Genomic DNA, 26,816 nt, shown 5'->3' on the forward strand with positions numbered 1-26,816 from the left:
TAAAAATGTATATATTTCAAATAATAAAGAACTACTGTATAACAGTTTTTCTGTAATAAAAAAATCCTTTGTTATACATACCTCTATTAATTTCTAATAATAATTTTGCCTTTAACTGTATGTCTATGTACAGTCACTGGCCACTTTATTAGGTACACCTTACTAGTACCGGGTTGGACCCCCCCTTTTGCCTTCAGAACTGCCTTAATCCTTTGTGGCATGATGCCAATCTCCTGTTCCACCACATCCCAAAGGTGCTCTATTGGATTGAGCTCTGGTGACTGTGGAGGCCATCTGAGTACAGTGAACTCATTATCATGTTCAAGAAACCAGTCTGAGATAATTCGCACTTCATGACATGGTGCGTTATCCTGCTGAAAGTAGCCATCAGGAGATGGGTACACTGTGGTCATAAAGGGATGGACATGGTCAGCAGCAATACTCAGGTAGGCTGTATTGACAACATGATGCTCAATTGGTACTAATGGGCCCAAAGCGTGCCAAGAAAATATCCGCCACACTGTTACACCACCAGCAGCCTGAACCATTAATACAAAGCAGGATGGATCCATGCTTTCATGTTGCTGACACCGAATTCTTACCCTACCGTCCTAATGTTGCAGCAGAAATCGAGACTCATCAGACCAGGCAACGTTTTCCCAATTTTCTATTTTCTAGTTTTGGTGAGTCTGTGTGAATTGTAGCCTCAGTTTCCTGTTCTTAGCTGACAGGAGTGGCACCCGCTATGGTCTTCTGCTGCTGTAGCCCATCCGCCTCAGGGTTTGACGTGTTGTGCGCTCAGAGATACTGTTCTGCATTCCTCAGTCGTAGCCATTCTCCTCTGACATTAACAAGCTATTTGTGCCCACAGAACTGCCGCAGATATTTTCTCTTTTTAGACCATTCTCAGTAATCCCTACAGGTGGTTGTGTGTGAAAATCCCAGTAGATTAGCAGTTTCTGAAATACTCAGACCAGCCCGTCTGGCACCAACAACCATGCCATGTTCAGTCACTTAAATCTCCTGTTTTCTTCATTCTGATGCTCAGTTTGAACTGCAGCAGATCGTCTTGACCATGTCTACATGATGATTAGAAATTTGTGTTAATGAGCAGTTGGACAGGTGTACCTAATAAAGTGGCCAGTGAGTGTATATATCTACTGGAAAAAAAAATAAGAGAAGAAATAAAATTTCTCATCTAATTAGAAAATGTGTTACACTTTTAAAATGCTGCTTATTTAAAATGACAATACTTCAGATTTGTTTTGGGATAACTTTATGTTCAATCCACTTGAATTTTTACTTGAGCTTTGTGTTGGGACAACATGAACCCTGCATTTTAAGTGTACTAGAGACGACATGACATAATAAACATGTTTATAAAGTATTACTCTCTGTGTGTCATCATATATTGAACTCATGATATGGAACACTCACTTCAAGTTCAATATCACATGCCTTAGTCATTGTATGATTCACATTTTAATGTTATAATAACAGAAGGACAAGCGACCCTTAGATCCTCCAACATCTGCTGTCTCAAGCGCAGATACAAAGCGTGTGAAAAATGTGTGTGCATCACAAGCATCCATGTGAGACTAACAGGAGCGGGGATCACAGTTTAACCAGCCAGGAGCCTCTCCCTAAATCCTAAATCCCCGCTTTATGTGTGACTATATGTGTGTGAGTGTGTGTGGCCCGGGAAACAGAGAGGCAAACACGCATGAAGTATGTGCCACTCTGCCCCCCTGGTCACAATGGGCTTACCAGTTTCCAATCAAGCGCAAACATACTGCTTATTTAACAACTTGGAGGAAAAAACAACTATATAATTGAAATGTAATAAGAAATATACACCGTAAAATCCAATAAGTTAAGGTACCTCAAACTGTTTGAGGAAACCGCCTGAACAAACCATTTAAGTTCAAAAACTAATCCTAATGAGTACTTTTTAGTTAATCTATTTACACAAAGCAATTTGAGCACAGTAACACCCAATAAATGAAGAGAACTCAAACCAACTGAGAACTGTAAAAGCCATTAAGTTAAGGCAACTCAAACCGTCTGAGAAACCCAATTGCTACAAACCATTTGAATTAAAAAACTAATCTATATGAGTACTGTGAACTTACTCCATTTGAGTTGAAGTAATGAGGTATTTCATTAACTCATTACCTTCAACACTGAGTTCAAAACTCTTTTATATTTACATTTAGTCATTTAGCAGACGCTTTTATCCAAAGCGACTTACAAATGGGAACAAGGAAGCAATTTACACAACTATAAGAGCAACAATGAATAAGTGCTGTAGGCAAGTTTCAGGTGTGTAAGGTGTAAGAAGCAAAGCATTAGTAATGTAAGTTTTTTTATTTTTTTATTTTTTGAGTATAGTTAGCGGTGGAGCCAGAGAAGGAATTGCAGATTAGGAAGGATAAGTGGAGACTAAATAGTTGAGTTTTTAGTCATTTCTTGAAGACAGCGAGTGACTCTGCCGTTCTGATGCAGTTAGGGAGTTCATTCCACCAACTGGGCAGATTGAATGCGTGAGTTCGAGAAAGTGATTTTTTCCCTCTTAGGGATGGAACGACGAGGCGACGTTCATTCACAGAACGCAAGTTTCTGGAAGGCACATAAATCTGCAGAAGTGACTGCAAATAAAAAGGAGCAAAGCCAGAGGTCGCTTTGTAAGCAAACATCAGAGCTTTGAATTTGATGCGAGCAGCAACTGGCAGCCAGTGCAAACGGATGAGTAGCGGAGTGACATGTGCTCTTTTAGGTTCATTAAAGACCACTCGTGCTGCTGCGTTCTGAAGCAGCTGAAGAGGTTTGATAGAGTTAGCTGGAAGCCCGGCTAGTAGAGAGTTGCAATAGTCCAGTCTGGAGAGAACAAGAGTTTGAACAAGGAGTTGTTCAGATAGGAAGGGTCGGACCTTTCTGATGTTATAGTGCGAATCTGCAAGATCGAGCAGTCCTAGAAATGTGGTCAGAAAAGTTTTAAAATCAGTAGAATTAACTTTCAGTCAATTTTGAGCTAACTACTCTCTAAAAAACTTAGAGTTATTTAACCCAATGGTTGATTTAAACATATTTGGTGCTTTGTTGGGTTATTTTTTAACCTTAATTAGGTTATTTATTGATAACTCAACATGTTGAGTTAAATATTTGGTGCTTTTTTGGGTTATTTTTAACCTTTATTTGGTTATTTATTTAATAACTTAACCAGTTGGGTTAAAAATTTGAATTTCAACTGATTTAACTGACACAAAACAGCTGTATTAATATGCGTGTGTAATGTTGTTTTTGTGTGATAAAGTTTATTTAAGCTTCAACACAAAATTTTGTTGTTAATTTTTAACAAATTACCTCCGTGTCGTGGTTTTTATATCCGTTTTTCCATCCAAGAACATCTTTTAGCAGTCTTTGGATGTGGTTAAAATGTATTGTACATTGTGGACACTGAGTGAAGCCTGCTGCAGCTGCTGGACAGTCTCTACAGCTCCATATTCTGCTCCATCAACACAGGATTTTCTGCTTGCTCAGTTTATATCTGTCTGCACTTTGTTCGGTTTCTTCATTGTTTGTGTTTTTGGATTTATTTTAGTTAAAGTGCCTGGAACTAAAATGTAATGGAAATGAAGCATTTTCAATATTTTTGCGAACCGTATGTTATTTATTTACACAAGCATAATTATAAAATTAATAATAGAACTATTACTAGTAGCATTAGTAATACCAGAATGGAAAAAATAAATTTAATCAAATTAACCCAATACATTGGGTTAAATTATATAAACCAATGCACTGGGTTAAAATAACCCATAGTTGAGAAGGTGCTATAATAACCTATAGTTGGGTTATATGTTGGGGTATTTTTAACCCTACTATTTTAACAGAGTACACACAATTTCATTTGATAAAGTTGACTGCTGGGTCTTACAGTGTATAAAGATAAATAATTGTTTATTTAAATGTATTTCTCCTCATATACACTGTAAAAAGTGATTAGTTAGCTTTACTTAATGTGAGTAAACCCATTGGTTTTAAAGTGATTAGTTGACTTTACTTTAAAAAGTGAGTGAATGAGTCATGTGCATAAATATAAAATATTAAATCAAGCCAAGTTACAACGGATTTACTCACTTTTATTAAAATAAAGTGACTACTCACTTTTTAAGGGTGGCATGGTGGCAAATGCAAATATCATATTCAGATTCATCATTTTGAGCCTTAAAAATAACATCATGTAAATACAACATAAATGAAGTATATTATCTTAGAAGCAAACTATTTCTGTTTAATGTGCCTTAAAATATCAGCGCTGCTATTTATATGCTATTATATGCTGACTCCACTGGTTTATCTGTAGATGTCCTCTGTGTCAGGGGATGGTGGATGCTGCTAATTAACATTCCTGTTTGGGACAGTAGGTCGAGGTTGCGAGGCCGACAGGGACGCATGCCTGGCCTGCTGAAATCTGTCTCCCACACACTGCTATAATCAGGGGAGGCGAGAGCACTGACCTCTCGCTACAGAAACCACACGTCACTAATTATCGGCGCACATCCTGGGGCCCGAAGGGTTAAGTGCGCTTGTCTTATATGGTTTAGAGACGACAAACTATTACAGATGAGAGTCTCCATTGCATGAGCTCCAATACTCATCACATTTGGAAGAAAGTTGTGTGTTTAATCATGCTGCTGTGCTTAGTGTTTGTGTGATAAATGTAAACCTAAATATTCGTCAGTAATTTTGCATAGAAGTCATTTAATGGCATTAAATCGACTTGTTAAAACACATAAGAATATGTAATCATGCTATTTCCTTCGGTTTAGTTCCTAATTGACGCAGCGGATGCCCTTCCAGTCACAACCCAGTACTGGGAAACGCCAATATACTCTCACATTAACACACACACTCGTACACTACAGCTAATTTAGGTCATTCAATTCACCTATGTCTTTGGACACTCATTCAAACTCATACACTATGACCAATTTAGTTTATTCAATTCACCTACAGCACATGTCTTTGGACTGAGGGAAAAACCGGAGCACCCGGAAGAAAAACATGCAAACTCCACACAGAAATGGCAACTAGCCCAGCCGGGACTCGAACCAGCAACTTTCTTGCTGTGACGCAACAGCGCTAACCACTGAACCACCATAATCATACTAAATGTTCTTAAATTAAACACTAATCCACTGAGTCTTTAAATAATAATTAATTAATTGTTGGCAATGCAGTGGCGCAGTAGGTATTGCAGTCGCTTCACAGCAAGAAGGTTGCAGGTTCGAGTCTCGGCTGGGTTAGTTGGCATTTACATTTAGTCATTTAGCAGACGCTTTTATCCAAAGCGACTTACAAAGCGTTTCTGTGTGGCGTTTGCATGTTCTCCCTGCGTTCGCGTGGGTTTCCTCCGGGTGCTCTGGTTTTAAAGTTCAAAGACATGCGGTACAGGTGAATTGGGTAAGCTAAATTGTTTGTAGTGTATGAGTGTGAATGAGTGTGTGTGGATGTTTCCCAGGGATGGGGTGTGGCTGGAGGGGCATCCACTACATAAAACATATGCTGGATGAGCTAGCGGTGCATTCCGCTGTGGCAACCCCAGATTAATAAAAGGATTAAGCCGAAAATAAAATGAATGAATGAATGAATGTTGTTCTGAATAACTCCAAGAAATGCATTTATTGGTATGATACCTACTGTATACCTACTGTTCACTCACTTTTCTGTGAGTGTCTTCATGGAAAAAGTGTTTGATAATGTTGTTTATAACACAAAAGAATACAATTAAACAGAACTAATGCTAATGAATGTGAAATAAATAAAGCAACGTTACACTGTTTCGTTTTAATGCTTAAAAACCTCTTTTGGTATTTGCCCCATATGATGCATGTAACAAATACATATTCATTTAGTAATTAGATACTATAAGGTAGGTGACACAGTGGCTCAGTGGTTGGCACTGTCACCTCACAGCAAGAAGGTTACTGGTTCGAGTCCTGGCTGGGCCAGTTGGCATTTCTGTGTGGAGTTTGCATGTTCCCCCCATGTTGGTGTGGGTTCCCTCTGAGTGCTCTGGTTTCCCCCACAGTCCAAAGACACGCGGTACAATTGAATAAACTAATTGAATAAACTAAATCGGTCGTAGTGTATGTGTAATTGAACGTGTATGGATGTTTCCCAGTAAATATGCTGAATAAGTTAGCGGTTCATTCCGCTGTGGTGACCCCTGATGAATAAAGGAACTAAGCTGAAGGAAAATGAATGAATGAATACTATAAAGATCTTGCACTCTATTTAAAATCTATATCATATCATAAAATAGAAATAAATAGATTATTAAGCTAACATACTGTTTGTCGTGGAACCAAACGGATGCTACACAAACTTACAGGATCTCTTAATGTTTAAGTTTCCTTCTTAAATGAACTTGGCAGAAATAAAAAAGACGGAGTCTGAGTTCACATGTATAGGAGCTCTTCGTTTTTTACCCTGCATTACAGCATTTCCCCTCCATCTATACCAGTGTGTACTTGATGTGCAAGCTAGGACCGTTTTATACATTGACAATGTCACGTCCAGAAATATAAGAGGAATGGCTTCTATCTTTGCTGAGAAGATATTCATTGAGTTATTTATAGACTTACATGAGACAGTCTGGCATGTATGTCTGGTCTCATATCAGTCTAAACTATATACTGATGTTGCAAGGATAGATTCTTTTGTTGTGTTTTTGTTTTGCTAGAAAAGAGTGCTTGTGCTATCTGTCTTTAAAATATATTGGTAAATAATTTGTTAAAGGTATAGTTCACCCAAAACTCATTTCTGTCATTTAATCACAATTCACAAACTAGATTTCCTTTTTCTGCTGAACACAGTTGTAACCACTGGGTTCCAGGGTATTTGCTTTTCCTACTTTGGGAAATAGTTAGGTTTACAGCATATTTCAAAACATCATATTTTATGTTCAACAGAAAAAGGAAACATGAAGGTTTCAACCACTTGAGGGCGAGTACATTTTAATTTCTGGACGACCTACGCATGGTAACGGTAACTTCTCAATGATTACCTCACTAATACATACATTCAGTTCTATTATTGTTATTTCAAGACACTGCAATAATATCGTGATATTACCATCATGGTGTCCAGAAAAGCTGGTGTGCTTCATTCTAGCGTCTCTGACAGCGTTTTGGAGCTGTGACAGCATCATGGCGCGCGCGCTCATTCATCTCGTCTCATCGTGCTGACTCCAGCCAATGAGCGCGCGCACGCACCTCCGCCAATCAGAGATATCCCCTTAGATCTGATTCTGCTGGTCAGATACTGTACCTCACTCACTGGACCGCTCCGGACGCAATTAAGAGCCGGGACAGCTATTTTAACACACATTTTAAATTTGCTCCAGCGGTGGGAGTTGCATGAGAAACTTCAATTGGAGAGTAACGAATATTACATGGATGCTTGTTTTTTTTTCTTTTAGAGTTACTTTATTAGAAATAAAGTATCTATCTTAAGAACTGCAATGATCCAGTGACTTTTTTTGGATTATTAAAAAAAATCACAAACTGACCGCTTAAAATATGCCAGAGTGTGATGGAGTTGGGTGCGCGTCGCCGGCGCGCAAGGACAGACAGCGCGCGCGTGGAGGATTCCTGTCACGCCGTGAACGGAGAGGCGCCACTCAGCGGATTTACCTGCTCTTTATTTTACTGCTGCTCATGTTTACTCCTAGTGTGGACTCGTCTTGGTGGTAGGTGTTTCTCTGTGTTTATTTGGAGTGTCATAAATGTCTGTAGTTCTGCTGGAAATCCAACATGAACATGCCTGCTATTAAAAACATAATAGAATTGTTTCTGTAAGTAAATGGGGTTGTTTACTGTAATTCGCCGTGATAAACGCACTGAATATATATCATAATGAAAAAGTCTGAACTTTTTCAAGAATAATATTTATATACAGTAATCAGCATAATTGAGTACATCCCAATTTGAAAATTTATATTTTTATTTATTTCTCAGTGAATATGGGTGATGTATATTGGGCATTTGAACAAAACAGGTTTAATAACCAGATATATTTATTTATAACAGATATAAAAATATATATTAGTCACAGAACATATTTAGATATTACATGTTTAGTATACGTTTTTGTTTCTCTTGATTTTTGCAATTTTTTAAAAATGTATTTAATATTTTTCTATAACATAAATTTGGGTGTGCTACTTTTGAACCATTATCATGAATTATTTTGTTAGATTAGCTCAGATTTGGCTTCAGTACTGACTAATCTAGTGTATATGCACAAATATGATATTGTAAATCATCCTATAGAAAATATTCATTTTAATGAGAGATTTGTGGGGGGTGTACTCATATATGCTGAGCATCACTGTATATAAAACACTAAAAACAGGGATGCTATTTTATCGGGTTGATCTTTAAAAAATGTATTTGCTCGTATCAATAATTGTTCCAAATTATGAAGAGAATTGCTAGATTTGGCTAATTAAGTGCAGTTTAAATTTTCATTGTGAAAGCTACATTTGAGCTGTAAAAATTACTGAAATTTGTTTGTGTATTTAGTTTATATGGTTTATCACATTAAATAAATATTTGTTGTATATCAGGGATAAAAAAGCATGTCACTTCCCAGAATAACATGCCTGCATTTATTTTTCTAATTGATTTATTCCATCTCTATATGTTGTAAATTGCTATTGGATACAATCTGATTTTTATCATGTGTTTTTGATTCACCAAATTTGAAAACCTAGAAAAATTACAGGAAATACATAAGATGGGATATATGTAATAATTCTGAGAGAATTCCAACAGCATATATGTATATGTAGAAATTATATTTAAATAAAAAATAAAACAATGGCAAATATATATATATAATATATATATATATATATATATATATATATATATATATATATATATATATATATATATATATATATATATATATATATATATATATATAAATGATGTATGTATATATATATATATATATATATATATATATATATATATATATATATATATATATATATATATTTTTTTTTTTTTTTTTAATAGATATTTTTCAAGACACTTCTGTACAGCTTAAAGTGACATTTAAAGGCTTAACTAGGTTAATCAGGGTAACTAGGCAGGTTTGGGTAATTAGGCAAGTTATTGTGATAATGATGGTTTGGTTTGTAGACTATTGAAAACAAATATAGCTTAAAGGTTCTAATAATTTGGACTTTAAAATGGCTTTTAAAAAATTTAAAACTGCTTTTATTCTAGCCGAAATAAAACAAATAAGACTTTCTCCAAAAGAAAAAATATTATCAGGCTAATAATTCTGACTTCAACAATATATATATATATTTTATTTATTTATTTATTATATATATATATATATATATATATATATATATATATATATATATATATATATATATATATAAGCATTTGGATAAATAGGCTTTCTTTGGTTCTAGTAATGGAGCGTATCTTGTAATATTTAATTTCAATAATTTTTTTGACTGATTTATTTATGTTTTGATTGTCAATTCTCATATAAATTTATTTTGTTAATTTTTTCCCAGTCCTTTTTACATATTATGTGAATATATTTAGTATATGTTAAAGAAGTAAACTATGTTAATGATGTACAGTTAAAAAATGGCATATACTAAAATGTCAGATAAACAGCAAAAATCTATATGTACAATAATCACACCAATGTTGGTGGAAAAGTGTAATAAAATTAGAAAGGAGATCAAATTAGCTCTCTATATGCCAGCTAATGGCAGACACACATACAGCGTTTAAATCAGTCTTCAGAGCAGTTGTTAGTAAAAACAGAGGGGTCTGATGTCTCAAACTGACATTGATCAACACATTCCAGGCTGTTTCATGACAGGTCTTGGCTGGATCACAGACCTACTTGTGTGCTAACACACCAAATAAACACTTGCTAGAGTGAAACAGATTCAAAGTGACTTGGTTCTGAAGTTATTGCTTTTCATCTCCATTTCCTCATCGTATATCAGCAGACAGGATGACACAATGGCAGACTTTGCCTTCAAAAACGTCTCTAATTGCAGCATTCACAAGTTCCCCATCACGTCTCAGAGGTAGCAAGATCAACATAGTCAGCGCACTGCCTAGTGCCCCACAGCTGAGTAAACAACGTAATCTCGGCCCACGCTATTTTTGATACTTTCAATTAAATCCAATTCTCAGTTTCTCTCAAACAAGACAATAACACCACATTTCGTGAATGGGAAAAGAAGGGTTATCGTTAGTATCATCTCTGTTGAAATAACCATACGTATGGCCCCTTTTGCCCTCAATAAAGCAGTGGGGATTCGACGGCGTGAGTCCACAAGACAGCCATGGCGGTATGCCTAAAACCGTGCGAGCCAGCGGTGATAAATATCTCGCAGTTCCTACGGTAATTTATACAGTTATGGGGATTGTTGTCATCGTTGCAATCAATTCACGCGTAGCGCTTTTCTGGCTCACGTGCAGCGGCCTTTCCCAATCCCAGCCGCATGCAGCTGATAAGTGTTCTGGAACCGAAAGGGAGAGTGAGATTGTGTTTCTGTGTGTCAAGGATCAACAAGGCAACCATGCAAAGCCAGCCCTCCCATGGATGCTATAGCGAGAGGAATAAGTCTTTCGTTGGGTTGTGTGTTTGCACTAGTATGTCAGTGTGTGTGTGAGAGAGAGAGACAGAGACAGCCATAAGAGGAGTGGAAATTGTTCAGTAGGTTTGTACAGAGTGCTGTCGCACAAACCCAGACACGACTGACTGGATAATGAGATCCGGGAAGGAGACAAGGCTGCGTGAGCACAGCGTAAACCTCGCTGAGGGTGTTTGTGTGGTGCACTTCAACACAGAGTGCACCCGTTATTTGTCAAGACGTTCAGCAGGAAATTTGCAAACCTTTTGCATACAGACAAATGTAAATTCTAAAATACTAAATGTTTCATAGACTGTTTTTTCTTTAATTAAGAAAGAATCTTGGAAATTAATTAGACATTTTGGGATGTATGTAATGCTGCTGTGTTCCAGACACAGTCAGATCTGGGAATTTCAGTAGTAAAATGTCATATCTTTTAAACTTTTTTTAATTAAAAAAACAAAAGCTGTTCTTTGAAAAGAGCTGACGACATTTACATTTAGATTTTTGTCCAAAGCAATTCAACAAGAAGAGGCAATTCACACAAGAAGCGCTAATTATATAAAGGAACTGTTAGTGCTCCAAGAGTTAAGAGCTAGAGTTATTGTGAGTTCACACTGAAGAAGTGAGAGCGTCAATGATTTCTACTTTGATGTTGTATTTTAAGGGGCTGTAGCAGCATATTGACAAATCAGTCACATTCCTGCAAAAATCATGCTTTCTAGCGTGAAAATTTTGCACACTTTTTATTAAATTCATTTAACAATGCAAGATCAATAAGTTGCATGTGCTGTGGCTTTGCTCCACTTAATCATCTAATATGTGTCCATATGTCTGAAATATCCTGAAGCAGCAAGGCTGTTTTGTATTGTCGTATAAGATTCCCGTTTTTTTTAAGAAAGAAAAAAAACATTAATGCACATCAGTAACTCGCCAGTAACTTTTTTTAATGTATGTTTTTGTAAGAAAATTGTAAATAATAGGAAATCCGGCGACCGCAATAATCAAACCCTTGGGAACAACTGTGGTCGGAACCAAAGTTTACAGTGACTGTGTTCTCTGGACTCTTTTCAGGCGGTGGACTTCTACATTCTAATTGCTTGCTGCCTAAAAGCATCATAGCTCATTACCATAAAGTTGACTTGATTTCCACTCTCCTCAACGCCCACATCGGCAAAGATATGCCGCACTGCTCCTCAATACTTATCGCCGCCGGCTCCCATTGAAAATTAATGACTTCCGGCTTCTTAGACGCTCTCGCTGCTTTCGATCTGAACATACAGTTAGCAGGGGGGAGTGTTTCTACAGGTGGTTTGGCAAGCTCACTCACTGACGAGCAGTGTTGGGAAATAACACGTTACCAGTAATGCTTTACTGTAACAGCATAACTTTTGACAGTAACTAATACTGTAACGCATTACTTCTCAAATACATTAACTCCGTTACTGTAGCAACATGATGCATTTATCCATTACTTGATAAATAATTAATTTTTACTACAGCGACGCATTGTTGGATTGGTGATGCCAACCAACCACTGTAAAGAAGACGCGTCATGTAGGAGGCACCAGACTGGACAAAAGCGAGGCTGTTTCTCAATTCCAAGAACGCAGAGAATGGACTTGCATTCTTGTAAAGACTGTTCTTGCCAGGTCACCTCGGAAGAACAAACTTGGGAGACCGCGAGATCACAGAATGCGTCCTGTGTGAAATGAGATGCTGCGTTCTTCCTGACCTTCACGCATTTTTATCCGAAAATTATTTCTCATTTAGGGAAACTCCTGAGGTTAATAAGTTATATAAATTATAGAAATTATAAATTAAATAAGTTATATCTCTGAACTTTAATAATAAATTTGTATGAAATGTTGCGCTTACCACCTCCAGTCGCAATGACTTCTGGATATTCTAGATGGAGTTCGGCGCTCAAGTCTGCATCTGAGTGTCCTCGATATCAAGAACACATCCGGGAACTTTCACGCATCCTCCGTTCTTGTGGTCTTGAGTTTTGAACTGAATTTTGGTGGATGATGACGTTTCATTAGGATGCAAGATCACTGAAGAATGCATTTTGGGAAACAGTCTCAGTGTGCGTGTAAAAGAGACAGTATGGATGCGAGGAAGGCTGAGTGTGGGCGAGATCGAGAGAATATTAACAATATTATTATTAATTACTATTACAAATACTGCTATGTTGTTTCAAATAAACAAGCACACATTTGTTACCTGTATAACAAAATTGATTAGTTTAGTAGACACAGACACATTTCTGTTACATTTCAGAGCACGTTATTTAAAATGTATAGTGTTGTATTGCTCAGAAAAATGCTGTAATTTTTTTTTTTTGTTAAACATAATTTTATAGCTGTATCAGGATTTATACAGGAATCAGAGATTGAAATTCAATACCTTTTAATACCTTTTTAAGACTCTTTGCATACATTTTAAGACTACCACTTCAGGTTTCATCCAATAACATTGCCATTTTAAACTTTTTACTAAACACTGATTGCAAGAAACGAATCCTAAACTAAAACTGTATTTATATACCGAATAATAACAGCAGGAATAACTGTGTTTCTCTGGTTACTACAGCAAACAAAGCAGTGTAATGTAAAATCTAGCAGGATTTGTTTGATTTCATAAACTACACAGCATCCCAATATAAAGTGATTCAATTCAGGCAAACTTTAGCACACTAATACAAAATGTAATAAAAATAGTATTTAAGACTTTTAAAAACTTTTTTAAGGGCCTTAAATTCTCTAAATTAATTGATCAGTTTTTAATACTTTTTAAGACCCTGCGGACACCCTGGATATACAACTGTTTTGCTCTTTGAATATACCCAGCTTACTTTCCATACGTTGTTGATATACCCTGTTTAATTTGTGGTTAGTTTGAAAATTGCTTATTTCATTTTTGAGCAGCTGTTCTGTTCTGTTTTGTTAAAATGCATAAAATGTATGGCTGCCTATAATAACAGTTTTTTTTGGTTCTGAATTTCACCAAATGGATTCAGAATGATAATTCAGATTACTTTCATTTGTTTATTTCATAAAGGTTTTGTGTTTGTTGTATATAGGCACTATTTTCATATTCAAGCTGTGAAGGAACATGTTTAAGGGTTAAATGCAAACCTTTATGATGATGAAGCAACATTGCTTTTTGCTTTTTTGGTTCTGAATATATTATTCAGCTGGTTTATCACCATTTACATGACATATACATGACTTTTTTTGCTGCAGGTCTGACTTAAATAAATTGGTGTTTAAAAATAACTTTTTATTTAACTTTGTTTTGTGTTTTAGTTCTGAGAATGCAAATTAATTAAAACTGTAAAGCTGGTCAACAGTGTATTCTCCATGCAGCACTGAAGTGACGTTATAAGGGCATTAATGGTAGCATTAAAAATGTTCTTAGAAAAAGTAACTCAAAAATTACTTTTAACAGTAACTCATTACTTTTTGGTGTGAGTAATCGATAAAGTAATTGAGTTAATGAAGTAACTAGTAACTGGTTACTTTTTTTCATTAACAAGCACAACACCGCTGACAAGAAGCAAACTGTATAAAACATATTGCACTATAAAGCTAATATCGTCTCAGAAATAGCATTTATTGGTCACACTTTACAATAAGGTTCATTAGTTAATGTTAATTATTGCATTTACTAACATGAACAAACAGTGAACAATACATTTACTACTGTATTTGTTTATTTTAGTTAACGTTAGTTAATGAAAATACAGTAGTTCATTGTTAGTTCATGTTAACTCATGGTGCATTAACTAATGTTAACAAGCATGGACTTTGATGTTATTAATGCATTAGTAAATGTTCAATTATGATTAATAAATGCTCTACATGTGTTGTTCATGATTAGCTCATGTTAGTAAATGCATTAACTAATGAACCTTATTGTAAAGTGTTACCCATTTATTAGTAGAGTTCTACACAGTTTGTGCTATAAAAGTGCTTAAAATTGAAATGTTAATTTTTACATTAATCACGAAGTTGCTTTCTACTAATTGTTCACTGAAGCTGGACTGGCCATCATCTGTGAAGTGATGTCAAATCTCAGATGTCTGACTTAAAGTGCTATTCTAGATGTTATATCCATGTAGGTAGGGAAATCCCAATTTCGAGATATCTGGAATGCAGCACAAGACCTCATTATGTATATACTTTCAAAAACAATATTTTTGTTCTTAGTTTAAAGGTTAAAAGTGGTTTCAAATACATGAGTTCCAATTTACTTTATAGCTGATGTTGCCCATTTAGCTTAGAGCAGCATAAAAAAAAAAAAAAAAAAAAAAAAWATATATATATATATATATATATATATATATATGAATATATATATATATATATATATATATATATATATATATATATATATATATATATATATATATATATATATATATATATATATATATATATATATATACACTTTCCTCACAATATACACTTGCCTCACAATAAACATGCAACTTAAACAGTGTTGCCAGATTAAGCGGTTTTGAATTTGATTTTGTAGGTAAAAATGGCATAGGCGGTTGGAGAAAATTTGGGCGATTTCCAAATGTACATTTTAAATGCAACTTATTTAACAAACCATAACTGAGTGCTCATGCTCCATTTAGTTAGTAGTAACCAGTGCATAGCACATACTGCGTGGGCCCACCCGCAAAAGCAGGTGAAGGAAAGTTTTATCAAAATCTGACTTCCCAGACATATCTGTCTCCGCTTCACATGCATGTGCATCTGGCAGCGCCTGCAGTTAAACTCACAGTGCTTTATCATCACATGTTTATCCAACTTTTTTCCACAATTGACAACAAGAACAAAGTGCGTTTTGGCACTTGTGCACGTCGCTCTCAATATGCGCCGTATGTCTCCATGGGAAATAATGCACTTGTGCGTGGAAAAGACGCAATATGTGAATGGCTGCCATCATTTGCGATCTCTAAAAGTTGATCTTTTTGCACAGACATGGTGGATTCCCCTGATTTGTATAAATTACATTACATTACATTACATTTGTTGACAAATGGGTTGCTGATCCATTCCTTGGCAGTTTGTTGGTTCTTCACTGCGTCTTTTCCCCTTCACAAAGAAACTTTCCAAAGACTTTCTTACTCATTTTGCTAGCTTCTGGGTTAAATTTGGACGCTAAAGTGACCAGGATGTAACCGAAAGAATATGGTAATTTATCAAAATAAAAGATTTTCAAAATAAAAGATTGTTCAGACAAATAAATAAAATGGAAATAATTATTGATTTCTTGTGCAGCCTGGTACCAACTGATCCACGGACTAGTACTGAGCTGTGGCCCATTTGCACAGTGATCATGTAGAATGCATACTTAGAAAAGGTTTTTGATGCTCACATATGAAACAGTGTTCCCTGCTTTGGAAGTTTTTGGGTGAACTACTCCTTTTAGACTCCTTGAGGCGCAATCATAATTATTCGATTTTGTTTCGGACACAGTGAAGTATCACAGGGGTATCATTATCACAAAAAATTGTAAATAAATGAATAAATAAATGGGCATAACTATTGGTTTGAGTTGAAGTTATTTTATTAAGTGAGGAGAAACAGACTGAGACTTGAAACTAACAGCTATAGGAAATCAGTTGGCTATGAAAACAGGTAATTATTCAATCTGGTGGTCGTTACACAAAAAATATATTTGACCGCAGAGTGATTGACGAAGAATTCCTGAGAACTGTGTATTAAAGTATTGCAAACATGAAATGGAATAGTTTGGTTTCATACAGAGATAACCCAAAAGAGCCGGCTAACTGAAACCACAATCTATGGAGTTGGTTTCTGATGTTCAAGCAGGGTAATTTTTCATTATTATAGATGTTAGCCAGAAAAACTGCAACACAATTTCAGACACTACAAAAACTTAATTGTCTGTTTGTTTCTGCAGGTACATTGGTGCGTTAGGAGCACGGGTCATATGTGACAACATTCCAGGACTGGTGAACAAACAGAGGCAACTCTGCCAAAGACACCCAGACCTCATGCAATCAATTGGACAAGGAGCCAAAGAGTGGATTCGGGAATGCCAGCACCAGTTCCGACACCATCGCTGGAACTGCAGCACGCTGGAGCGAGACCACACTGTGTTCGGCCGCGTCATGTTGCGCAGTTAGTGTTTGTGTTACAGTATTACATTATTATTAAAATCATACAGTAATAAGACAAACTATGCAACCTTCTATTTAATCACCTTCGCTATCAATCAACCCTCACACCATATTAACTACGTTTACATGGACATTAGTAATCAAATTAATGAAATTATGTCCATGCAAATGTAGTCAGTGTTATGAAGCTTCAGTTTTTTTTAACCTGTACAGTAATAGAGGAACCGCAGAGCATTGTATGCAAACAGAACAAATTTTACAATCTCTCAATAAAACAATCACATCACATGGGAAAATTGAGGGGAAATAGGCTATGGAATCTCTACTTCCCAAGAATAGGCGAAATTCTGACAGAGAGTGGATATTCTCCAAATACAAGTGGCTGTTTCGGAGGGGGCTCTCTACAGGCTGATATATAAACAGTAATAGGAGATGTAAATATTTGTGCAGATGACTCTGGCAGACAGACAAAGCTGCTCTTTTTGACATATCGCCCTCTGTTCTGGCTCAGTGCACGAGCTGCAGGAAGAAAACGAGCAAAATAGGGGTCATTTTGAGCTACTTTGGCAAAAAAACACACCTCGAGGCTACGTGTGCAATCGACCAAAGAAACTAAAGGTGAAGGAGTGTCAGCTTGAATCAGCTGAATGTCGGGGTTGCCTCCCGCACTTAAACAAGGCGAGGGGCTTAAATTTGGGAATGATGTTAAAGAGTTGATATAACAAAACCGCAGTGGATTTAACACTATAGTAAGAGCCTTACACCTCATCTGCTTGCGTGGCATTTTTAAACAACCGACAAGGGGAGTTTTTTTGTGCTAAAACACATTCTGACAACTATTAATTTAGCCAGGTTTACACTAAAATAAACATAAGTACATTCAGGTAGTTGTTATCACAGATTATTAAACAGCTGTCTGGAATACTTGCTTCTGATTGGTCACTCGAGATATAACAAGGTATGTTATACTAAGATAACAACTGCTAAATAACCCAGACTTGTCCGGAAACTTTGAATCACATTGACTGTGACTGAAAACGTCCACATCCTTTTACTTGCATCCACATTCATTTCTATCTGCTTGGTACCATCTTGTGAATGAATAGTACATAGGTTAATATCATTCAACCGGTTTTGTTTCTGTCACCTTTTCATTTTTGACAGTTTGCCTCCATAGTGTGACTAAATAATGCACAGGTTGTTGTATGCTTCATTAGCTAGCATAAAGCACGACAGGCTTATTTGCAAAATGGCTGAATGAAGCATATACTAACCTACATATTATTAGGGGCTCAATTTCAGGGCGAGGACCGAAATTGAGAACCATTTAAAGGGACTTTGATATTATTCAGTCACAAGTCGGCACCAAACGTTTAAAACCAGCAGGGTGACAAACAAGTTTGTTAATAATAGATGTGAATGTATTCACTGACAGTCAAGTTGATTTGAAATACCCAGATGAGCCTGTGTTATTAGTTTTTCAGCGGTAGCTATCTGGGAATAAGATACCTTGGAATGTCATGACAGACCAATCAAAAACAAGTATTTCAGACTTCAAATTTTAAATTGCGATGGCTTTAGTCGCATATGTGCCCATAATTTTATCTATGCGACTTCAAAATATATTTGGGAGCATTTGTGCAGGTGCATAAAATTTGTTGCCGTGCGACAGGTTTTCACTGCAAAATGTTCACCGCGTGCGCAGATCTAGAAGGCATTCACGCAGAATGCATCTTTGCACCTAAAAACGAGAAAACCCAGCACTCGGGATTAGTTTAAAACAGTCGTCATGTCATCTTTCTAAAGTAAACTAATTCCACAATGCCCGACCTGCCTTCAAGCTCTTCTGATTGATGCACTGCTCCAGAACTGAATGTGAATGGATTTGTTAATATAATACAGTCAACACTTTTGACTTGGAGCTACGACCGCGGAAAGTGCTGAGGATGAGAAAATGAAAATAACACTGACGTATTTTGTTTTAGAAACGACCTAAAGTTACAAATAATGTTAGAAACCACCTAAAGTTACAAATCTAATTAGTGATACACTTTTTAAAGAGTGGATAAGACTCCTAAAGCCATTCACTGTAAAATCTGTGGGACAGAGTTTGCAGGTAACAGTGTTTGTCACTGAATCTACCCATTTTAAGCGTGAGTTCTATTTAATTCTTCATTTAATTGCTAGGATGCTGTCAGCCATGCAAGTGGCAGCTATCTGTAAAGTTCAATACTGTGTACACCTTTGCAAAAGGGCTTGTATTTACTAAGAATAAACTAATATTGCAGCTCATTACCCTTATTGCTATTAAGATGAAGTATGCAAATAATAAGTTACAGTGCATCGGAAAGTATTAATAGCGCTTCACTTTTTCCACATTTTTTTATGTTACACCCTCATTTCAAAATTAATTAAATTCATTAGTTTCCTCACAATTCTACACACAATATCCCATAATGACAATGTGAAAAAAGAGTTTTTTAAATTGCTGCAAATTTATTAAAAATAAAAAAGCTGAAAAATCACATGTACATCAGTATTCACAGCCTTTGTCATGAAGCTCTAAATTGAGCTCAGCTACATTCTGTTTCCACTGATCATTCTTGAAATGTTTCAGCAGCTTCATTGGAGTTCACCTGTGGTGAATTCAGTTGACTGGACATGATTTAAAAAGGCATACACCACCTGTCTATATAAGGTGCCAGACAGTGCATGTCAAAGCACAAACCAAGCATGAAGACAAAGGAATTGTCTTTAGACCTTTGAGACAGGATTGTCTTGACGCACAAGGCTGAGGAAGGTTACAGAAAAACTGCTGCTCTGAAAGTTCCAATGAGCACAGTGGCCTCCATCAGCCGTAAGTAGAAGATGTTTGGAACCACTAGGACTCTTCCTAGAGCTGGCCGGCCATCTAAGCTGAGTCATTGGGGGAGAAGGCCCTTAGTCAGGAAGTTGGTCAATAACCTGATGGTCACTTTGTCCGAGCTCCAGCGTTCTTCTGTTGAAAGAGGAGAATCTTACAGAAGGATAACCATCTGTGCAGCAATCCACCAATCAGGCCTGTATGTTGGCCAGACGGAAGACACTCCCCTTCTGGAATTTGCCAAAAGGCATCTAAAGGACTCTCAGACCCTCAGAAAGTAAATTCTCTGGTCTGATGAGACTCAAATTGAACTCTTTGGAGTGAATGCCAGGCGTTACATTTAGAGAAAACCAGGCACTGCTCATCATGTTCAAAAAAAAACTTGAGGCTGTAATCGCTGTCAAAGGTGCATCAACAAAGTATTGAGGCTGTCAATACTTCTGTACATGTGATTTTTCAGTTTTTTATTTTTTAATAAGTTTGCAACAATTTCCACAAAAAAAAATTCACATTGTCATTATGGAGTATTGTGTGTAGAATGTTGAGGAAATAAATGAATTTAATCCATTTTGGAATAAGGCTGTAAAATAAAAAAATGTGGAAAAAGTGAAGCTCTATAAATACTTTCCGGATGCACTGTATATGTTAATATCAACTGCAAAATCAGACAGCACCAATGAGAACATCACAGTTATTATCGTTAAGTTCATCTCATTGACATCAAGCAGTGTATGCAGGGCCGGGTGGGCTTATACCGATTTTGTTGTTGTTTGTTAGTTTTGATTAGTGTTGATTTCAAATGTAATAAATCTGTTAATATAAAACTTGTAACAATAGTGGACTTAATTCTTGGTGGGTGCAACTACATTTTTGGCTGGTGCCACCACATGTTTAAAGATAGGAGCACCAGTGTTACCAAGCAGAAAGGTTCATTTCTAGTCCTGAAACATGACCCATTTTGACACCAAAACACAGAATTCTGTACTGTGCATTTTAACATGCTATTAATGATGTTTTTTCTGTTCTAGGTAGCCGTGAAGCAGCATTTGTCTATGCAATTTCCTCTGCGGGTGTGGTGTATGCCATCACCAGGGCTTGCAGTCAAGGAGAACTGAAGATCTGCAGTTGCGACAGCCAGAGGAGAGGCCGGGCGAGCGATGAAGACGGGGACTTTGACTGGGGCGGCTGCAGTGACAACATCAACTACGGCATCAAGTTTGCCAAAGCTTTCGTGGATGCCCGAGAGAGAATGGTCAAGGATGCCAGAGCACTGATGAATCTGCACAACAACCGCTGTGGGAGAATGGTGAGTGCCCAGACATGTTGATTGATTATCATTGCAAAATAAATCCCAGCAGATAAACAGGTTATGACCCTGAAGCAGTCTGTCTTTTAATCTGGGTTATGGAGTGCTTCGTAGGTCATGGGTTGGGTTTTGTTTTCTGTAGGCAGTAAAGCGTTTTATGAAGACTGAATGCAAGTGTCATGGAGTCAGTGGGTCATGTGCTCTCAGGACATGCTGGCTGGCTATGTCTGATTTCCGCCGAACGGGGGACTACTTGAGAAAGAAGTACAACGCTGCTGTGGAGGTCATGATGAACCAGGATGGTACAGGCTTCATGGTGGCAGATCGAGATTACAAGAGAACGACCAAAAATGATCTTGTGTACATTGAGAACTCTCCGGACTACTGCCTAATGGACCGATCAGCAGGTAAGCAATGAAGAAGGTGTTTTTGCATCAAATTATTAATCTTTCAACCATAAATCCAAAGAAAGACTTAAAAAATATTAGCATTGAGACACTATTTAGGTCAAGCATTTTCAGAAATCCAATCTTAAGTAGTCAGCCAAGACAATTGACTGTTTTCCACATTTTTGTAACTATGGCATATGTTTGGAGTTTTGGACTCATCTATTTTATTCTATCGTCCTCTATACACTGCAAAAAATGCTTTTCTTACTTAGATTTTTTGTCTTGTTTCTAGTCCAAATATCTTAAAATTCCTAAATCAAGAAGCATTTTCTAGACAAGATAAACATATAGTCTTGTTTTCAGAAATAATATGCAAAATTAGGTTTTCCTTAAAACAAGCAAAATAATCTGCCAATGGGGTAAGCAAAATATTCTTACGTCAAAAGAAAAAACAAGATTAATTTGCTTACCCCATTGGCAGATTATTTTACTTGTTTTAAGGAAAAACTGACTTAATATTGGCATTTTATTTCTCAAAACAAGACAATATGTTTTGCTTGTCTAGAAAATGCTTCTTGATATAAGAAATTTTAGATATTTAGACTAGAAACAAGACCAAAAATCTAAGCAAGAAAAGCATTTTTTGCAGTGTATCTTAGTAGGTCACTTTATTGGGAGCACTCGCGTGGCAGAAAACAAGCTAGTGTAAAGGATTTGGAGAACAACCACAATGTTGATCATATTCCATGCACTTTGCTAAAGTGCAAAGCAATTCTTGTTTTGGTGTACTTTTTTTTAACAACATGTATTATAGTGATCATGGCTCATAAATGCATTACATCAGGGGTCCCCAACCTTTATCACTGCGGACCGGTCAATGCTTGACAATATTATCGCGGCCCAGGGTGTGAGTGGGTAGATTGCTAGGCGAACACGTTTTATTTATGGAGACAATAAAAAAACACTGCAGTCTTTGTCTGATATTGTTAGTCTACCAAAATGTGCATATTCCATACAAAATATGAATATTCCATACAAAATGAAAATATGAAGCGCTCCCAAACTGCACGGAACCATTGAAAGTATTGACCTTGAAATGAAATGATACAGAAAAGATGCGATATGTGAACGGCAGACGTCATTTACGATTTCCAGCAGTTGATATTCTTGCACAGACATGCTTGATGGCGCTCCCAATATGCGCCGTATGTCTCCATTGGAAATAATGCAATTGTGCATGGAAAAGACACAATATGTGAATGGCTGCTATCATTTGCGATCTCTAAGAGTTGATCTTCTTGCACAGACATGCTTGATTCACCTGATTTGTTGACAAATGGGTTGCGGATCCATTCTATGGCAGTTCGTGGCTCTTTCACTGGGCCTTTTCCCCTTCGCAAAGAAACTTTACAAAGGTGTTTGTTTCTTACTCATTTTGCTAACGTTAGCTTGTGGGTTAAATTTTAGGATTTGCGTGATCAAGATGTAACCGAGAGAAGGTTTTTTTTTTTCCTCTAAATAAAGTATTTTTTAAAATAAAAGATCAGACTCAAACAATAAATAAAACAGAAATAATTAATTGATTTTTCGTGTGGCCCGATCCCAATTGATCCACAGACCGGTACCGGTCCACAGCCCGGAGGTTGGGATCACTGCATTACATCAAATGTATGACTGAAAGCAAGCCGATCAAACGCATTTTTGACATTGAAAGTGGACAAGCTCAAAACATTTTTTCAGTAGTAAATGTTTTGGTTTTTTACATGACAGCTTATTTCACTCACAACTTTAATTACTGCAATGCAATAAAATAATGCAATAACTCCTAACATATTAATACATCACATAATTGCACTAAATTAATTTGTTAATTGATTAAAAAGTGCATTTTTTGTTTGTTTCCTTAAGAACATTCAATGAACGTTTTTTTCTCAGTGTATCTAATATAAAAATTCTAAAGGAAAGGATTTTTACTATAAAAAACTTGTATAATGGAAAGCTTACATGTTTGGTTCACTGAGATCTTTACTGAACTATGGAGCCAATAAAGTATTTCACCATATATGGTCATTTCATTTACATTAATTATAATACATTTTTGTAAGTCATGAAAATTGAAGTCTTATGCTGCATCCGTAATCGCATACTTCAATACTATACAGTGTGCTAAAAACAGTATGCAATCCGAGTAGTGTGTCTAAATTAATAGAATTCAAAAAACAGTGTGCGAGAAGAACCCGGATGCCCTACTACTTCCAGCAAGATTCTGAATTGTGCATCCGATGGACGCTATTCTATACCATGATGCTGTATGAGGGAATTCATGATTGGGAGTAAAGCGACGCAACCGATGCCGGTAGTTCACATGATAAGGACAAATTACGGATATAGTACACATCCTGACAAAAGTCTTGTCGCCTATCTTAGTTTCAGGAACAGCAAATAATAACGTGACTTCTATTTGATCATTTGGTGTCAATAGGGGCTTATACGAAAGGCAAAGACCTCTGGATTATGCTTATTTTACCAAAATAAAATATGATCATGGCATGATTTTTAATGTTTTAATAAGGACAGTAAGGTCTGACTCTGCTTACACAAAAGTCTTGTCACTTAACAGAAATAACATACAGTATAGAATATAAAGTCACGGTGCGGTCGAAAAAGAATTAACATTGTGTATGACTCCCATGAGCTTGGAAGACTGCATCCATACATCTCTGCAATGACTCGAATAACTTATTAATAAAGTCATCTGGGATGGCAAAGAAAGCGTACTTGCAGGACTTCCAGAGTTCATCAAGACTCTTTGTATTCATCTTCAATGCCTCCTCATTCATCTTACCCCAGACATGCTCAATAATGTTCATTTTTGGTGACTGGGCTGGCCAATCCGGCAGCACCTTGAGCTTCTTTGCTTTCAGGATCGTTGATGTGGAGGCTGAAGTATAAGGAGCGCTATACTGCTGGAGAATTTGCCCTCTCCTGTGGTTTGTAATGTAATGAGCAGCACAAATGTCTTGATACCTCAGGCTGTTGATGTTGACATCCACTCTGCAGATCTTTCGCACGCCCCCATACTGAATGCAACCACAAACCACGATTTCTCCTTTAACAAACTTGACAGATGTCTGTGAGAATCTTGGGTCGATGCCGGTTCCAATAGGTCTTTTGCAGTATTTGTGATGATTGGGATGCAGTTCAACAGATGATTCATCGGAAAAACATACCTTCTTACACTTTTCTAAATGATCAACTAGTAATCAAGTTATTATTTGTTGTTCTTACAACTTGGATCAAGACTTTTGTCAAGTAGTGTACGTCCAAGTTCCGTTCATACTACATGAAACATACTTTTCTAAGGGTGGTGTAGTAAATTCAAATTCAAATGTAGTATTGTACCTACATGAGCAGTAAGGCGATTTCAGACGCAGCCTTAGTAACATTCTAGGCTTTTCCAATAAGTGTTTCAATGTAAGTCCTATGAAGGGTTAAGAGTCCAATAATACATTTGTCACAAATATAGAGAGTTGTTATAATGGTTTTGAGGTGAAATACTTGAAAACAGTCCAGTTGCCCTAAGGCAACAACTACAGCTACCATGGTATATTTTCATAAAGAAAGAAGGCTCTGATTTAAAGAAAACTTCTTTCAGGAAAATGTGAATGGCCCATTAACACAAATAATAACTCTCATATATGCTGAATTCTTTTCCTGTGTTTATATTTTAGGTTCTCTGGGTACGTCAGGACGGGTGTGCAACAAGTCCTCCAGAGGCATGGACGGCTGTGAGATCATGTGCTGCGGCCGCGGGTACGACACCACCCGTGTAAACCGCATGACCAAATGCGAGTGCAAGTTTAAATGGTGCTGCGCTGTGGAGTGCAGAGACTGCGAGGAAACGGTGGACGTCCACACTTGTAAACTACACAAGAAACCCGACTGGCTCGATTTGACTTGACTGCAACGATCGTGACCAATCAGCAAGCTACTAATGCTTTTCTGTTCTCAGGTTTTTGAAGCGGGCCACTGCATTGTGAGATGTGTTGTTGATGACTATAACGCTCTGATCTCAACTTGCAGAACCCTGAACTTTATTCGCCTTCAATGATGCAAGCGCAGAGAACACGAGCCGGTCTGGAGACGTTTGGCATCAATGGAAATGATACGATGACCATCACCTGGTGTTTTAAACTGTGATAGGATACAGTTATTACACTGTTTTCAAATCTTAAAACACCTTTTACTGGTCACGTGTGCGTCTATATAACATCAAATTGTGTTTTTGGACAGCTTTGATAAATATACCGATGCAGTTTTAGGGAAAGAATAATATACAGTGTTGGTTCAGGCTTACCAAAGGACACAGCAATAAATCGCATTTCACGCCAAGAACAATTCCATTTAATGGTCCAAAATGATACTAAGGAGGGGGCAGTAAAAATATTGTTAAACAGTGATAACTGTGTTTCCCTTCATTTACTTCAGAGGCCATCATTTTGAAATGTGCATGAAAGAATCATGAACTCCTATTGTTATAATATATCGGTGAATTATATCTTTCATCTATCCATGTTTTTTAAACAATTAAGCACTTAAATATCCCTTTTAATATGAGCACTTTTGTTTTGCTAGTAGAGTTATGTTCAGATAACTTGTCTTCAAAGAACTCAATATTTCCTCTAATGGATTTTCTATTGAAATATGATGTTTATTAAAATGAATCCAAACCATCAGATACATTGATGGCTTTAGATGCATTTTGAGCACAGGACACTAAGGGTGCTTTCACACTAGCACTTTTGCTCCGCACCCGGGTTCGTTAGGCGTCAGAGTAAAGTACGTTTAGCTAGTGCGAAAGTGTCTCCTGAATTTGTGAAACATACCCAAGTCCAACTTAAAAAGTTGGTTTGGGGTAAGGTTTGTGCGAACTCTGGTACGGTTCACTTCTGATATGAATGCAATTGTGGAAAATAATGGAAGTGAACCGCCAACTGTACAATAAACTTTAGTTTTCATAACGTTCATTCGTGTGTGTGTGTCTGTATATCACCTACTTTGGTGACACGAGGGACTGAACCCATGCAAACAGTGATAATGTCTGCTTGTCTCCATCTAAAACGACTTCTGTAGACATCGCGTGATATTTTTTGAGGCAGATAGACGCAAGTGGCTCTCTGTATAGTTGATTCGGTAACAAAACTAAAAGATTCAGGAAAAGCAGACTGACCATGATATGTGGACGTCTCCATTTTGGCGATTTGCTTTTGTGGCCGTCACCCAGCAACAGCTGTACACAAAACAGCAGCTTGATGGTGCAAGCGTACCGGGGTTCAGAACGAAAAACGGCGGTGTGAATACAAACCAGCTGAGAGGGTGGAAAGGGGGGGAAAATCGAACTT

The 26,816-nt window shown here is 36.8% G+C and overlaps 1 protein-coding gene and 2 long non-coding RNA genes across 4 annotated transcripts in view; 1 reads left to right on the top strand and 2 right to left on the bottom strand.

Moving 5' to 3' along the window:
- The window catches only part of LOC141386357 (uncharacterized), a 48,813-nt gene that overhangs the window by 8,707 nt on the left and 13,290 nt on the right, over positions 1–26,816 (bottom strand). The gene's annotated exons all lie outside the window — the stretch shown is intronic.
- Positions 7,325–26,441, top strand: wnt2ba (wingless-type MMTV integration site family, member 2Ba). 2 transcript variants are annotated; one of them, XR_012407206.1, is made up of 5 exons: positions 7,325–7,756; positions 16,637–16,857; positions 20,748–21,025; positions 21,233–21,432; positions 25,146–26,441. XR_012407206.1 is itself a non-coding variant. In NM_182876.2 (5 exon segments), coding segments are annotated over 5 exon segments (1,164 nt in total). In that variant the 5' UTR covers positions 7,413–7,586; the 3' UTR covers positions 25,376–25,806.
- Positions 9,493–15,013, bottom strand: LOC141386354 (uncharacterized). Its single transcript, XR_012408204.1, has 3 exons — positions 13,834–15,013; positions 12,194–12,640; positions 9,493–11,850 (listed from the first exon to the last, which is right to left on the bottom strand). It is a non-coding gene; the product is annotated as an uncharacterized lncRNA (long non-coding RNA).

This window comes from Danio rerio, chromosome 6, assembly GCF_049306965.1.
Source record: "Danio rerio strain Tuebingen ecotype United States chromosome 6, GRCz12tu, whole genome shotgun sequence".
In the NCBI taxonomy this organism is placed as follows: Eukaryota; Metazoa; Chordata; class Actinopteri; order Cypriniformes; family Danionidae; genus Danio; species Danio rerio.